Raw genomic sequence first — 16405 nt, 5'->3', positions numbered from 1 at the left:
ACAGAACTTTTCACACATAGCCCACCAGGCTTCTCCGTCCGCGGGGTTCTCCAGGCAAGAATACTGGAGAGGGTTGCCATTTCCTTCTCCAATATACAAATATAGATAGTAGTAACCATGAAGTCCCGTGTGCTCATCGCCTAGATTCATCAGTTATCAACATCTGGCCGAACTCGTTTCTTCTCTCCTTTCACACACTTCCCCCTCCCTCCAAATGTTTTTTTTTAAAAATCATAGACATTATATATTTTGCTCCAAAAACATTTCGGAATCATCTTGTAAAAGATTTCTTACACAGAGATGATAGGTTCAAATGATATGAAGTGTAGAGCACAAACAGTGGGGAAAGCACGAGTGTTTCCTCTCTGGCCCCGAAATTATTTTCTGTAAGAGGGAAGATGATAATCCCTCCGTCGCAGGACGGTGAGGAAAACAGCGCTGTTCAGGAATGTGAAGGAGGTAGGGCAGGCCAGTGGGGAGCGGGGCTTCCCCGTCAAAGTGGCTGTGAAAGGGGACGCCTTTCTCTTTCCGCCTGACTCCCTGCCGTCTCCTGGAAGCCTCACGTTCCCCCTGTGCTCCCCACCACCTCTCAGTAGCCGGGAACAAGGGGCTGGATGGGCTCCGAGGAGGCCCTGTCCGTGCCTGTGGAGTCTGAGCTGCTCCGTCTTTGGGTCCCCCTCTGCTGGGCAGGAGACCCTGCCTTAGACGGTGGCTCCCGTGCCCCCCCTAGAGGTTGGGCTCAGCCGTTTCACCTCAAGAAACCCGGCAGTTTCACCTTTTCGTGATGCCGAAGCTGAAAGAGATGAGGGGGGGGCCCAGGGAGGCCTAGAGGGTCAGAGACCTGCTGAGAGAGACAGGGCAGGGAACTGCAGTCCCCTGGCCACACGCACTGGCCCCTCAGGAGACTGGACGGGCAGCCCTCTTGGCCACCAGCCTTGCTCTCCGACTCATACGGCTGTCTGCCGGCTCCCCGGGGCCACGGGTGGCGGCTGCTGACTTAGAGAACAAGCTGGCGATGTGTGCAGAGCTCCTGCCTGTGCTGCTGGACATCGGCCACGGGCTCGCTCAGAAGGGAGCTTTCAGGAACTTTAGAAAACAAGGGTCTTTTCTTGTCTGGATGGGAACCGACCCTAATCACAAAACGCTGGGTCCAGGAGAACTTGGAAGTACCTGGAGAGCACTACCCCTCACCCAAGCCGCCCAGCAACAGCGACCTCCACGCTGATAGCCGGCTCTGCACGCAGCAGGCGGCACTGTGAGAACTGAGAACAACAAAGAAAAGAGTCCGGCCCCTGTCCTCAGCCACTGAGGGAGCTGAGGCGGCAGGGCCGGCCGGCGCTCCAGAGGTAGGCCCGGACGGTGACAAGGAACACCTGGGCTTTCTCGGGGGTAGGTCCCCAGGCCTGCCTGCATTCACCAAGATCATGCAGCCTGCGTCCACAAGGTGTGGAGATCACTGAGCAAACAAGACAAGGTCAAAGAGAAGGTCAAATACCCTCCCTACATTCAGATTCACCAAAAAAAAAAAAACCCAACAGATAAGCTTGAGGTTAACACCACTAGAAAATTTTTAAATGAATTAGCACACAGTCAGTGGCAATTTGGAGTGGATATGGGTTCTATAGAAACAAGGCCTTCTACATCGTTTGTATATTTTTAAAAATAGGGGCAGTGCGCGGCTCTATCAAACTATAGCCACGGACGCACTTCATCCCTGACTTCAGTAGGCTCTGCAGTCTGCCTTGGAGAGGCTGACTGAGGACAAGCAGGTGGAGGCCAGGTTTGTCCAATCGGCTAATGTGTGTGGGTCCCTCCTGTTCATTCTGGGCACCAGCAAAGAGAGACGCAGCATGGCCTTCATGGAGCTGGTACTCCAGTGAGAGGCTTGGGCAAGGACTGTGAAGGAAGGGAATGGAGGTCAGAGGAAGAAGGCTACAGGTCCTGCCTTGGCTGTGGGGCAGGAGAGACAGCGGGTCAGAGGGGTGGGCGGGTGGCCTGTGTCTGGAGCATGGAGAAGAGGAGCAAGGGCTACATGGAGGCCACTAAGCACGGCCAGAGCTGACCTCAGGACCCCTGAGCCATGCCGGGCTTTTGTCTTTGCAACAATTTAGGGAAGGAGGGTGCAGTGGTTAGATGTATGTTTGGAACAGAACGCTCTTGTGGCAGGGTGGAGTGGATAGAGGCTGGCGGGAATGCACGGGGCCCACTGAGGTGGCTGCAACTGCAGCCACCAGGGAAACGACCGTGGCCTAGACCACATACACTGTGGTGGAAAACACGGGAATGGAAGCAAGCAAAATCAAGAGGGCTGCTGATGGTCTGGAGCGGCCTGAGGGAAAAGGTGGTTTGAGGATGGCTCCAAGCCGGGAGCCTGAGACAGGCAGCAGGCGGAGCGGGCAGCCCTGCGGAAGGCAGCGTGACTTCTGATGGCATGTGTCTGGTCTGGGTGTCCTTGCCCACGTGGCTCTGGAGATCAGAGGAGAACACTGCCACACACTGCCCACACTAAACGACATGCTGGAGGTGAACCAGAAAACCCAGGAGTGAAGCACAGAGGATGATCAAGAGAGGAGGAGATGAGGCAGGAGGAACCCGGCATGCAGCCACAGGGCAGACCAGCAAGCCCACAGACAGCCCAGGGCAGGAGAGCTGGAGAGCTGAGGCAGACGCTGCCTGAGAAACGACCCCCTGGCTCTCATGACAGGAGGTCCTCGGTGACAGCGAGAATCAGCCTGGTGATGAGAGTGGAGTCAGGTGGGGTGGTGGAGGGCTGAGTGGGAGATGCAGGAACTCGACAGCCAGGATAGCCCCCTCCAGACTGAGTAGCAGAGAGACATGAGGGGCGGGTGGAGGTGTAGGGGCTCATTGCTAACCGATGTGTCACTGGGGCTGACTCTGGCTGGACCTGACTTGCTGTCTTCCTAGCACTCAGATGAAAACCTGGGAGGCAGCATGTATGGTAAGCATACTTTGGGATACAGCCCTGACAGCTCAGTTGGTAAAGAATCCGCCTGCAATGTAGGAGACCCCAGTACAATTCCTGGGTTGGGAAGATCCCCTGGAGAAGGGATAGGCTACCCACTCCAGTTCTTGGGCTTCCCTTGTGGCTCAGCTGGTAAAGAATCTGCCTGCAATGCAGGAGACCTGGCTTTGATCCCTCGGTTGGGAAGATCCCCTGGAGGAGGGAACGGCTACCCACTCCAGTATTCTGGCCTGGAGAATCCCATGGTCTGTATAGTCCGTGGGGTTACAAACAGTAACACGACTGAGCAACTTGCACTTTCAAGCTGAGAGGGGGGTGTTCCTCCCACCGACAACAAAGGGAAGTCAGACCTCAGCTCACCCACACATTGGCTGCCTTCTTGGTCTGTCCCTCATGACTCTGGGAGTCAGGGTCAGCGTTAGGGTTTGGGTTCAGGATCAGGCTCCCTGTGTCCCAAGGGCTCTTCCAAAGCTGTCCTGGCCACTCCACAGAGAAGCACTTTCATAAAGTGTGGGGACACCACCTCCAACAGGGGTGGTCCTCAGTGCTGCTCCGAGCCCCATCAGAGACGTAAGGAACTACTGAGGTCCCCAGGCAAGCCCTGCACCCTGTTGCCCACCTGCAAAATGCCTCTGGGATCGTGTGTATGAAGAACATGCCTTTTTCCTATTAGAAATTACCTGGCAGTGCTGACTAGTCACCATCTTCTCCTGAGGCATCTGGGACCAGGCCCCACTGGAAACCCCACTGGAAACCCCACCTGCCTGCCTGACACCTTTTTGCTGCCAGGAGTCCAGACCCCAGATGCCCACTGCTGATCCCAGGCCAGCTCCCGGCTCGAGGGGGTTGAATCCATCTCTGGGGAGGCCATTTGCTGACAAACTGGGGGGGGGGCCAGTTCCATGAGTTATTGACAGCCCTTTGGGAAGGTGAAGACATCTTGCTCCATAAACCCAGCTAGTCTGATGTACCTTCCTTGGAAATAGGGGTCTCTGAGGGGCAATAATTAGTTTCACTGTGGGGTGGGAGGGTGGTCCCTGCACCAAGCCCAGGGCATCTGAGCTGCATGGTGAGGGGCCCTGTTGCTACAGTAAATGGTTATCAAGTGTCCACTGCATGCCCAGAGCTGTAACACAGGTCAACTCAGATTCCCTGCTCTCCGAGCTATCACTGCAGAGCTGTAAACAACCGCAGTCATCTCCTGCAGTGGTCCCCACAAGGAAGTCACGTGGGGTGAGCTGGAGAAGAGTGCCCGGGGCAGGGGATGGACAGCAAGGCTGGGCAAGGAAGGCCTCTCTAAGCTAGGCTGGGAGACAGGCAGGGACACCTATTAAAGCCAAGCAAAAGGCTAGCATCCAGGGAAGGGCCTCCCTTCCTCCACTCCCTGGCAGTGCCCGCCCCACCTAGACAACTCGGGCAGCTTTGCACCCCAGTCATCCTCCCTGAGGTGTGCTGTACTCGGCTTCCACTGGCAATCCTGCAGCCTTTGCCCCAGCCAGCCTTGCCTGTGAGCCCCAACCCCAGCCTGTCCTGAGTTGGGTCCTGGTACAAGTAGGTACACCTAGGAGTAGCCCATCCATGTCAGCTGGGAAGCCTTCCTGTCTTAGACATTGCTATGTGAAGGCAGGTTTCCCGGCCTGAGCACCATCTCTACCCCACTCCAGGCGTACAGAAAGAGGATGCATCAGCTCCTGCAGGCTCTGCACCAGAAGCTGACAGCTCTGGGCCAGGGACCAGAAAGCCTGCTGGGCACCGACAAGCCCATCTCCTATAGGACCAAGCCTCCAGCCTCCATCCACAGGGAGCTCCTTGGCATCTGCAGTGACCCCTACATGCTGGCTCAGCAGCTGACGCACGTGGAGCTGGTGAGCAGGCCTGTGCCACCCTCCATCCAGACCAGAGCCTGGAATACTGAGCGTAGCCAGCCACCCCTCCCCCATCTGGTCCCACACCTCATCTCAGCCTAACCCGGGGTCTGAGCCCATCCCTTCAGGGCCACCCTGGCATCTGCAGAGGGCCCTGTCTCTGGAGCAGTCTCTCCCTATGCCTGGGGCGAGGAATAGAAGGCCTGCAGGTACCAACCTTGCCTAACTTTGACCTCTGGCCTGTCTGAGCCAGGCCTCAGACAGAGGACCGAGGTTCAGATCCTGGTTCTGACACCACCGGATGTGTAATCAGCCCCACACCTAGCACCTTCCCAACCCAGGTCTCAGTTTCCCCCATCCAGGACTCACACAGCCACTGCACCCACCCCAGCTTTACAGAGAAGTGCAAACAGCCTTTATGGTCAAGACTTACATTCACTGTCTCATTTCATCTACACCACCCGGCCAGGTAGGTGTTGTTATTATTCTCTTTTCACAAATGAAGCTAAAGCCCAGAGGTTTAGTTTAAGTGATTTGCCACAAGTCACACAGCAGGAGGAACAGAGCCAGCATTCGTTTCTGACCCAGATCCCGTGATCTTAGCCCCCAGGCCTACCCGGAAGGGAGCAGGTCATTGCGATGACCCAGTTTTGAGGAGAAGCACTCCCTGTGGAGACGCTGACCCGGCCTCCGTGAAAAGCAGCAGCCCCTGGGCAGAGGAAGGGAGGGGCTGACATCCTCAGGATGGTGCTGAGCTCTGTGACAACCCGGAACAGGGCTGTGGGGCCCCCCGTGAGAAGGGCGGTGGGCCCATGCCGGGCGCCCAGTGGACATCCCTTTCTCCTTTTCCTGACTCCTGTTATCTCTCTGCTGCAGGAACAGCTGCGGCACATCGGACCTGAGGAGTTTGTCCAGGCTTTTGTGAACAAGGACCCTCTGGCCAGCACAAAGGTAGAAGGCCCGTGGACGGTGTGTCCAGGCAGGGACCCTACCCACGAGTCCCTCTGCGGGATTCCCAGAGCACCAGCTAGCCAGCTCCAGAGGGATCTGGAACAGAGCAGATGGGCTTGGCGGGGACGTGCCCATTCCACCCATGCCCCTAGCCTAAGGCGGGCACATCCCAGCAGCCCTGAGTCCCAGGGAAGCCTGGGAGGGCCGGACCAGCCTGACGGGGTCAGCCACCCAGCAAGGGTCGGGGGCACTCCATGATCCTAAGCCCTGGGTGGGTCAGAGGGTGGAGGCTCACACCCAGGCCACTAGAAGACCCCGTATGCCCTCCTGGTGTGTTGTGGTGGGCGCCGATTCCCTCTAGTGGCCACTTGCGGAACGCAGGCCAATGCATGCTGTCCAAGAAGTTCAGGGCACATGCTCTTCCCTCTGAAGGCAGATTACACACCGAATTTCAGAGCCTGCCCCTCTCTCTGAGAGCCAATCCATCAGTCTACTTGGTGTTTATCAAGGAGTTAAATCTGAAGCAGAACTGGAAATATTTTGTCTTCTTCCCTGGCACCTAATAAAAGATGTGCAAACTAAATGTACAATTGCATTTCACCTCCAGGATAAGCAGAGACTAAACAGTGTGTGTGTGTGTGTGTGTGTGTGTGTGTGTGTGTGTGTCTAGGGAAAGGGACAGTCTCACAAACAGCTGGTAGGGGGTGAAATTGGCACAGCCACTTTGGAGAGCAGCATGGCAATAGAATCAACACTTGAAATGTACACTCTGGACCCCACCTTTTCACACCTAACAATTTATCCTACAGGTATACACACACACGTGTATACACAAAGATGTACACACAAAGATATCTGGGATATTTTTCTGTGTTTTATGGCCAAAGACTGGAAGCAAACTATCATACCATCCACAGGGACTCGATTAAATATCGTAATACATCCATACATAGAAGGCTATGCAACTATTAGAATAAGAGCTTCTGTAAGAATGGAATGAAGGACATTTGCATGGCATATTTGGTGGCTCAGATGGTAGAGAATCTGCCGGCAATGCAGGAGATCTGGGTTCAGTCCCTGCATTAGGAAGATGCCCTGGAAATGGGAATAGCAACCCACTCCAGTATTCTTAACTTCCCTGGTGGCTCAGACAGTTAAGCATCTGTCTACAATGTGGCAGACCCGGGTTTGATCCCTGGGTTGGGAAGATCCCCTGGAGAAGGAAATGGCAATCCACTCCAGTACTATTGCCTGGAAAATCCCATGGACAGAGGAGCCTGGTAGGCTACAGTCCATGGGGTCTCAAAGAGTTGGACACGACTGAGCGACTTCACTTTCTTTCACTTTCCAGTTTTCTTGCCTAAACAATTACATGGACAGAGGAGCCTGGCAGGCTATAGTCCATGGGGTTGCAAAGAGCTGGACATGGCTAACACTTTTTGGGGCCTCCCTGGTGGCTGAGATGGTAAAGAATCTGCCTGTGATGAAGGAGACCTGGGCTCAATTCCTGGGTTGGGAAGATCCCCTGGGGGAGGGCATGGCAACCCACTCCAGTATTCTGGCCTGGACAATCCCCATGGACAGAGGAGCCTGGTGGGCTACGGTCCATGGGGTCACAAAGAGTCGGACACAACTGAGTGACTAAGCACAGGACGCAGCAAAAATGGAATGTTTGCCAAAGATCCATTGTTGAGAGATGAAAAAGTGAAGAGCAGTGACAAAGAGCATGTGACCACCTGTGTAACAAAGGAGGACGCGTAATGCACATCTGCTTGCACGTATGTGTGGACAATCTGTAGGAACACCGGCACACTGAGGAGTTCATCATGGACCTGGGAGCAGGAGTGGGGAGGAGACGTTGCTGCTCTTAGGGGGTTGTTTTTCTGTTTTGTTTTGTATGGGGTTTGGGCCATTTCCAAGTATTATATTTAATTGTGAAAAACATCATGATTGTTTACCCACTCTACTGTAAATGAAAACTTCTGTGTTCTAGCCTCTCAGCTATTATAGATATTGCTGCTATGAACATTCTTATCCATTTCCTACGTATGTGGGTACATTTTTTTCTAGAGCATCAGTTCTCAAGTCGTTTAGTCCGAGGACAGCTTTCAGTCTTAAAAATTATGGAGGACCCCAAAGAACTTTTGGTTATGTAGATTAATTACACAAAGTTCCCTACATATGAATGACTTCCATTTTGAGAGCACGTTCGTAAGTCCCATTTGTTCATAAGTCCAGCAAAGTTAGCCTACATAGCCAGCTAACACAATTGGCTATATAGTACTGTGCTGTAATAGGTTTGTAATACTTTTCACACAAATAATACATTAAAAAAAAACCCACAAAAATAGAGAAAACATTTTAAATCTTACAGTACAGTACTTTGAAAATCACAGTACAGTATAACAGCGGGCATACAGGGGCTGGCGTCACGTGACTAGGAAGGAAGGGTGACTGGAGAACGGAGAGGAGGGGGAGACGGCAGAACTGAAGGATCAACAGCAACAGGAGATGGAGGGCAAGCTGCCACTTCACTCATGTCTGATGTTGATGGAACACACATTCACATCTTTGAAAGTTCACAACTTGCATGTTCATATGTAGGCAGCTTATTGTCATAACAGCTCCCTGTATTTATTATATGGGCTTCCCTGTGGCTCAGAGGTAAAAAATCTGCCTGTCAATACAGGAGACATGGGTTTGATCCCTGGGTCAAGAAGATCCCTTGGAGAAGGAAGTGGCAACCCACTCCAGTATTCTTGCCCCATGGAGAGAGGGGCCTGGTGGGTCACAGCCCATGAGATCACAAAGAGTTGGACATGACTTAGCAACTAAACATTTATTGTATTACCCAGTAAGGCCAATAACTTTAAAAAATATTTATTCAAAATCATAATAATCTATTATATGTTAATAAGTTACATATTTTATGAAAAATAACTCTATTTTCCAAAAAAATTAATGAGAAGAGTGATATTGTCTTACGGTATTTTAAAAAATTTCTCTCAGTTCAGTTCAGTCATTCAGTCATGTCCAACTCTTTGTGACCCCATGGACTGCAGCACACCAGGCCTCCCTGTCCATCACCAACTCCCCTAGTTTACTCAAACTCATGTCCATTGAGTTGGTGATGCCATCCAACCATCTCACCCTCTGTCATCCCCTTCTCCTCCTGCCTTCAATCTTTCCCAGCATCAGGGTCTTTTCAAATAAGTCAGTTCTCCGCATCAGGTGGCCAAAGTATTGGAGCTTCAGCTTCAGCGTTAGTCCTTCCAATGAATATTCAGGACTTATTTCCTTTAGGATGGACTGGTTGGACTGGTTGGATCTTCTTGCAGTCCAAAGGACTCTCAAGAGTCTTCTCCAACACCACAGTTCAAAAGCATCGATTCTTCTGTGCTCAGCTGTCTTTATAGTCCAACTCTCACATCCATATATGACTACTGGAAAAACCATAGTTTTGACTAGATGGACCTTTGTTGGCAAAGTAATGTCTCTGCTTTTTAATATGTTGTCTAGGTTGGTCATAACTTTTCTTCCAAGGAGCAAATGTCTTTTAATTTCATGGCTGCAGTCACCATCTGCAGTGATTTTGGAGCTCAAAAAAATAAAGTCTGTCACTGTATCCATTGTTTTCCCGTCTATTTGACATGAAGTGATGGGACTGAGCCATGATCTTACTTTTACGAATTTTGAGTTTTAAGCCAACTTTTTCACTCTCCTCTTTCATTTTCATCAAGAGGCGGCTCTTTAGTCCTTCACTTTCTGCCATAAAGGTGGTGTTATCTGCATAGCTGAGGTTATTGATATTTCTCCTGACAATCTTGATTCCAGCTTGTGCTTCATCCAGTCCAGCGTTTCTCATGATGTACTTTGCTTGTAAGTTAAATAAGCAGGGTGACAATATACAGCCTTGATATATTCCTTTCCCTATTTGGAACCAGTCTGTTGTTCCATGTCCAGTTCTAACTGTTGCTTCCTGACCTGGATACAGATTTCTCAGGAGGCAGGTCAGGTGGTCTGGTATTCCCATCTCTTTAAGAATTTTCCAGTTTGTTGTGATCCACACAGTCAAAGGCTTTTGCATAGTCAATAAAGCAGAATTAGATGTTTTTCTAGAATACTCTTGCTTTTTCAATGATCCGCGGATGTTGGCAATTTGATCTCTGGTTCTTCTGCCTTTTCTAAAGCCAGCTTGAACATCTGGAAGTTCACAGTTAACGTACTGTTGAAGCCTGGCTTGGAGAATTTTGAGTATTACTTTGCTAGCATGTGCTGCTGCTGCTGCTGCTGCTAAGTCACTTCAGTCGTGTCCGACTCTGCGATCCCATAAACGGCAGCCCACCAGGCCCTGCCGTCCCTGGGATTCTCCAGGCAAGAACACTGGAGTGGGTTGCCATTTCCTCCTCCAATGCATGAAAGTGAAAAGTTAAAGTGAAGTCGCTCAGTCGTGTCTGACTCTTAGCAACCCCAAGGACTGCAGCCTACCAGGCTCTTCCATCCCTGGGATTTTCCAGGCAAGAGTACTGGAGTGGGGTGCCATTGCCTTCTCCATTGCTAGCATATGAGATAAGTGCAATTGTGTGGTAGTTTGAGCATTCTTTGACATTGCCTTTCTTTGGGATTGGAATGAAAACTGACCTTTTCCAGTCCTGTTGCCACTGCTGAGTTTTCCAAATTTGCTGGCATATTGAGTGTAGCACTTTCACAGCATCATCTTTTAGGTTTTGAAATAGCTCAACTGGAATTCCATCACCTCCACTAACTTTGTTCATAGTGATGCTTCATAAGCCCCACTTGACTTCGCATTCCAGAATATCTGACTCTAGGTGAGTAATCACACCATCATGATTATCTGTGTCATGAAGATCTTTGTTGTACAGTTCTTTTGTGTATTCTTGCCACCTCTTCTTGATATCTTCTGCTTCTGTTAGGTCCATACCATTTCTGTCCTTTATTGTGCCCATCTCTACATGAAATGTTCCCTTGGTATCTCTAATTTTCTTGAAGAGATCTCTAGTCTTTCCCATTCTATTGGTTTCCTCTATTTCTTTGCATTGATCACTGAGGAAGGCTTTCTTATCTCTCCTTGCTATTCTTTGGAACTCTGCATTCAAATGGGTATATCTTTCCTTATCTGCTTTGCCTTTTGCTTCTCTTCTTTTCATAGCTATTTGAAAAACCTCTCTCTAATGACTGGCAATAGAAGACAGCTGAATTCTCTTAATTTGCATTCAATCTCTTGACGTAACATTATTGTGATTGAAAATCCAACTTCCTCATACAAATATGTAGTTGGAAAAAGAAGGAGTATATTACAGCCTTTTCAAATAATTTTGTAGTTTGGAATCTGAACTCCATCACATTAAAGTCATTGGTCCATCTTGAAATGGCAACCCACTTCAGTATTCTTGCCTGGAAAATACCATGGACAGAGGAGGCTGAGGCTACAAAGAGCCAAAGAGTTGGACACGACTGAGCAACTAAACCACGCGTCTTGAATGGATCTTTTTGCCCATGTACAATTTTGACATATATTGGCCATTTGGAAAATATGGGTTCACCTAATCAAGCAGATCTTCTGAATGTTGACATATTTCATTAGATGATATTTTAAAATTATATTCATTGTATATATTCACTACTAATATCATCCAAAAAAGTTCTTAAGTATTGGGAACCTGTCAGGCTCTAGAGGCGATACATGTTTTTTAGGTTCCCAATTTTCTCTTGAAAACTTGAATTTTATCCTTGGCAACAAATACTATCAATTGTTTACCTTGAAGTTACAGGATCACTTTAATTGATTTAAAGGAAGCATCAGCCAAATACTGAAATGTGCGTAACCATATGGGTCAGTCTTTTTTCAGGTAAAGTGGTGCTCCGTGGGTAAAGTTCAGCTCACATCAGGCGCACCAGTGCGCTTCCACAAGAGCAGCATGAGACCTGTGTGCACAGCAGAAGCACCCCCGTCTACAGTCCTCCCTGCACACCTGCAGGTTCTACAACCGCAGATCACACCACTCTCAGATTAGTAATTAGAAAAAATTAATTAGTTAATTAATTAATTAAAATTAGTAATTAATTTAATTAATTAATTAAAATTAGTGATTAGAAAAAATTAAAATTCAAGAAAGTTCTAAAAAAACAAAACTTGAATTTGCTGTGTACCAGGCACCTATTTACATAGTTTTTAGATTGTATTGGGTATTATAAGTAAACTAGAGGTGATTTAAAGTATACAGGAGAATGTGCATGAGTTTGTGCAAATACTGTGCCATTTTACATAAGGAACTTGAGCATCCTCAGATTTTGGTATCCAGGAGGGGTGGTGGACCCATTCACCTAAGGATGCCAACAGATGACGGCACTCCCATTCTGTCACACAGAATATGAAAAAGACCTACACTCAAGGGTTGAGATTTAATAAAACTGAAGTTTATGTTCTCAAGAACATCCTTAAGTCACACTCACTTTTTTTCTTTTACTGTGAGTATGTAGTAGTGAAGAACACAATGGTATCATTTGGGGTCATTTGGGGCTTCTGTCTCAGTTCAGGCTAAGGAAGCAGTAATTTTACCCATCATTCTATTATGTAGGAGTGCAAATGTTAAGACAGTGAAAAGGCAGGAATATTTTATGAATACGAAGATAGGTTTGCCCTCGTGGACCTCCTGAAAGGGTCCTGGAGGCCCCCAGGAGCCCAGGGACGACGCTTTGAGATGTTGCTCTAGGATATACCTGTGAACGGAACCACTGCCTGCCCTGCGTCAGTCACAGGCGATGCCTAGTGAGGCTGTATCCATTTACACTGCCACCAGGGAGTTATTCTTGCTCCACCGCCTCATTGACACTTGAAGTTGTCAAACTTAAATTTTTGTCAGACTGTTAAATGGAGCATCTTTTCATGTGTTTTGGACCTTCTTGTTTTCTCTTCTATGAAATGCCTGTCCCTAATTTTCCTGCAGTTTTCTATTACTGATTTGTCTTTTTTCTTAAGGATTTTTAAGAGTTTTGTGTGAGTATTTAAAATATGTACTAGTTAATTATCCCTTGTCAGTTAGATGTACTGCAAATTTTCTTCCCCTGGTTGATTGCTTTGCCTTTCATTCTCATTACTGTGTCTTTTAATGAATAGGTGTTCTTAATTTCCTCCTTATAAGGAATTTACATTTTTGGATTATTTCTGCCTTCATAATTTGAAGCTATGCTATTAGGTACAGACAAATTTAAACTCATGCTATATTCTCAATAACTCAAAAATGTTATCTTTATACAGTTACCCTTTAAACTCTTCAATGCTTCTTGTCTTAGAGTCTTTTTTGGGGGATGGCACCCCACACCAGTACTCTGGCCCGGAAAATCCCATGGATGGAGGAGCCTGGTGGGCTGCAGTCCATGGGGTCACGAAGAGTCGGACACGACTGAGCGACTTCCCTTTCGCTTTTCACTTTCATGCATTGGAGAAGGAAATGGCAACCCACTCCAGTGTTCTTGCCTGGAGAATCCCAGGGACGGGGGAGCCTGGTGGGCTGCCGTCTATGGGGTCGCACAGAGTCGGACACGACTGAAGCGACTTAGCAGCAGCAAAGTCTATTTTGTCTAATATTAAGATAGATATGTGATATTTATCATGCGTATTTTTCTATTTTTATTTATATCCCTGTGTTTGGGATGTAGCTCTTGAAAATAACAGGCGGTTGGATTTTTTTTTTAATTAATGACTAAACAAATCCATATAGAGTAATTTCTGATCTGTGTGGATTTGTTTTTACCGTCTTCTGTTGTACCTTGCCTTCTTTACCTATTCTTTTTTCTTTCTTTGCTTCTTTTGGATTCTCTGAAATTGTGATACACTTATACAGTGGATTTATAAAATTATGTTTCCATTTTTTAAATTATGTTTCTAAAGGACATTTGATAGCACATGAGAACGTTCATGTGGGAAAATATGGAAATATATAGTTATAGATAGAAACGTACATACATATGACTGATCCTCATTATTTGTCATCCTTATATCCTATAGTCATCATGAACACTGAATTGGCAAATTCTGAGTCCTTACTCCTAAGGAAAATATAAGATTAGGTTCCTTGCGAGCATCTCATCACAGCCTTTTCATCAACCAGTCAATATATAACCTTGATTTGTGTGTGTTTCTGTTTAATGAGCCCTTATATTGTTGATTCAGTAACACTGAATTCATGGCCAACAGTACAACAACGCACGTCTGAATGAAGCTTGTCAGACACATATTTTCTTCCTTAGGGCACATGTCAGCCTCCGTGTGCTTAGGAACGTGAGGCAGCATGGCAGCGCTGTGCTGGAGGGTTCCATCTCTGTGCTTGGGGCCACTCTGACCAGTGAAATCACCAACAAACATCACGAACATGCAAAAAATGACACTAAGTAGATTAGAAAAAGGACACTTGTTTACAGTACAGAAGCCGAAACCAGAAGTCAGGGCATCAGCTCAACCTCAGCTGGGAACTCACAGGCGTGCTGGGTGACAAACGTCTTGCCGCTCTGTGCATGTCCACAGATGACCAAGAATTGATGTGAGTGTGAATTTGGAGGTTACAAATGAAATGAAATTTTAGGAAGCAAACACGAAATTTATGAGTAATGAGCATTAACTGTGTGTAGGGGTATATAATATATACATACATTAAGTTACATCTTTAGGTGTATAGAAAATATAACTAGAAGGATATGTCAAATCACTGATATTTGTGGATGGTTTTGAGGTTTTGATGTTTCTGAGATCGTCTATAATGATGATGGCTGACTTTTAAAAAGTTATTCATGTTCAAAAAGTTACAGACAAAAAGTCTGAGCGTGGTTCTTGTGTCTTTCCTAGCCTTGTTTCAGTGACAAGACTAACAACCTGGAAGCTTACGTGAAATGGTTCAACAGACTGTGCTACCTCGTGGCTACGGAGATCTGCATGGTGCGTAGACCCTGAGCTGGCATGGCCAAAGTTGGCCGGGGCTGGAGAGGAGTCCCCCTGGGGGGGAACCAGAAGGCCATGATGAGCCCATCTGTCTCCTAGCCCAGAGCCAGGCTGGGCACCCTCTGGGACACCAGGTGTTACCTGGCTTTTGCCTGTAGAGACATTTCCCCCTGAGTAGAGCCTGGCATGAATCCACCTGCCGGTCCCAGAGGGAGTCAGAGAGATGCTTACTGAGGGAGAGGGGAGTAGGCTATCCACTTCTCCCACCTGTGCCTGGGGCGGCCTGGCCTGCAGCTGAATTCTGTGTGGCTCACTCAGGACTTGGTAGAAATAATCCAACTTTAAGAAGTGGGAGATCACCCTTTGAAGTCCAGGTCCCTGGCATCTCCCAGAAAGCAGGGAGATTCGGCAACACCGAGCTGGACGTGCTGGCCACTGGATCTCAGCCCTGCCAAGCCAGACCCTGCCGAGCCTCCTCCACGGCAGCGGGGCCCTCTCCCCAGTCCATTCCTCCACTGTGAGGTGAAGCCCAGGGCCCCCTGTCTCAGGGACAGTTTGGAGGGAGCATATGTGCTGGGGTGGGCTCTCTGGAAGCAGACAGAGCTTGGAGAGTAAGGGGTTTGTTTATGGGGTCAACGCCTGCAATCGAGAAAGTGGGAGAGGCTCAAGTGGCTGCCGTCAGGACGCCCACACCCTGCCGTGGTCGAGCCTGCTCGTCCGCCTTGCTTGCTCACTGTCGCCATCGCTGTGGCGGCTGCCCTCCAAAGCACAGCAGGACCTCAGGTGGCAGCCCCCTGAAGGGTTCAGGTGCCACAGCTCCACCAGTAACACAACACACTTCTCAGCAGCAGTAAAGACCACGCCGCACGTCTGGGAGGCAGGCGATCTCCTTAGAGAGGACACTGTGGGGTTCCGTGAGCCCTGCCTCTTCTGACTTCGCATCCCTGGCCTGGGAGCCAAGAGAGATGGGGCTTTACCTGAGCAAAACCTGGACCGAGCTCACCCCAGAGCCGGGCATCACTCAGCCAGAGAAGGACATGGTCTGGTTCTGAGTCCTCAAAGAAGTCAAAGTCTCACACAGTCAGCTGGCATTGGGGGTGAGGTCGCACAGTCATTTGACAGAAAGCAGTGGTGGGGCTGCTAGGGGACAGGGCCTCGGGGTCACCGTGTGGCCACCACACCCCATGCAGAGTGAAGGCTGTTTGGTGCTGGGAAGAGAGGTGAGGTGGCTCTGCTTCCTGCACCCAAGGGAAGAGATTCTGGCACTGAGCCTGAGAGGAGGGGGACATGAGAGGCCCCCAGTGCCCCCCATGTTGCAGGTGGCTCATGTGTCCCCACAGAAGTCCCACCACCCTCCACTTGACCCTCTGTGCAAAGGACTCTGTGCTGCCTCCCCCCGGGGCGTGGTGAGACCCTGAGTCCTCAGGCTGCAGATCACCTGGTCCAAAGCATCTCAGCTGGAAAGTTTAATGAGGGGCAAGATGCCTAAGCAGGTCAGCGCAGGGTGGGGACCCCTCGTCACTGAGGCTCGGGTACCCTGTCCCCAGCCAGCCAAGAAGAAACAGAGGGCCCAGGTGATTGAGTTCTTCATCGACGTGGCTCGGGAGTGCTTCAACATCGGCAACTTCAATTCCCTAATGGCCATCATCT

The 16405-nt window shown here is 49.0% G+C and overlaps 1 protein-coding gene across 2 annotated transcripts in view; it reads left to right on the top strand.

The window, feature by feature from the left end:
- RASGEF1C (RasGEF domain family member 1C) overlaps positions 1 to 16405 on the top strand; it is a 128716-nt gene that overhangs the window by 91243 nt on the left and 21068 nt on the right. For both annotated transcript variants that reach the window (XM_070374806.1, XM_070374805.1), the window contains 4 exons: positions 4648 to 4848; positions 5725 to 5799; positions 14663 to 14752; positions 16303 to 16405. In XM_070374806.1, coding sequence (XP_070230907.1) covers positions 4648 to 4848; positions 5725 to 5799; positions 14663 to 14752; positions 16303 to 16405 — 469 coding nt within the window. The remainder of the gene's footprint in view (positions 1 to 4647; positions 4849 to 5724; positions 5800 to 14662; positions 14753 to 16302) is intronic.

Source organism: Bos mutus, chromosome 7, assembly GCF_027580195.1.
Source record: "Bos mutus isolate GX-2022 chromosome 7, NWIPB_WYAK_1.1, whole genome shotgun sequence".
Classification (NCBI taxonomy): Eukaryota; Metazoa; Chordata; class Mammalia; order Artiodactyla; family Bovidae; genus Bos; species Bos mutus.
Note: the sequence above shows the minus strand (reverse complement) of the source record. Positions and strands in the feature narration are given on the sequence as shown.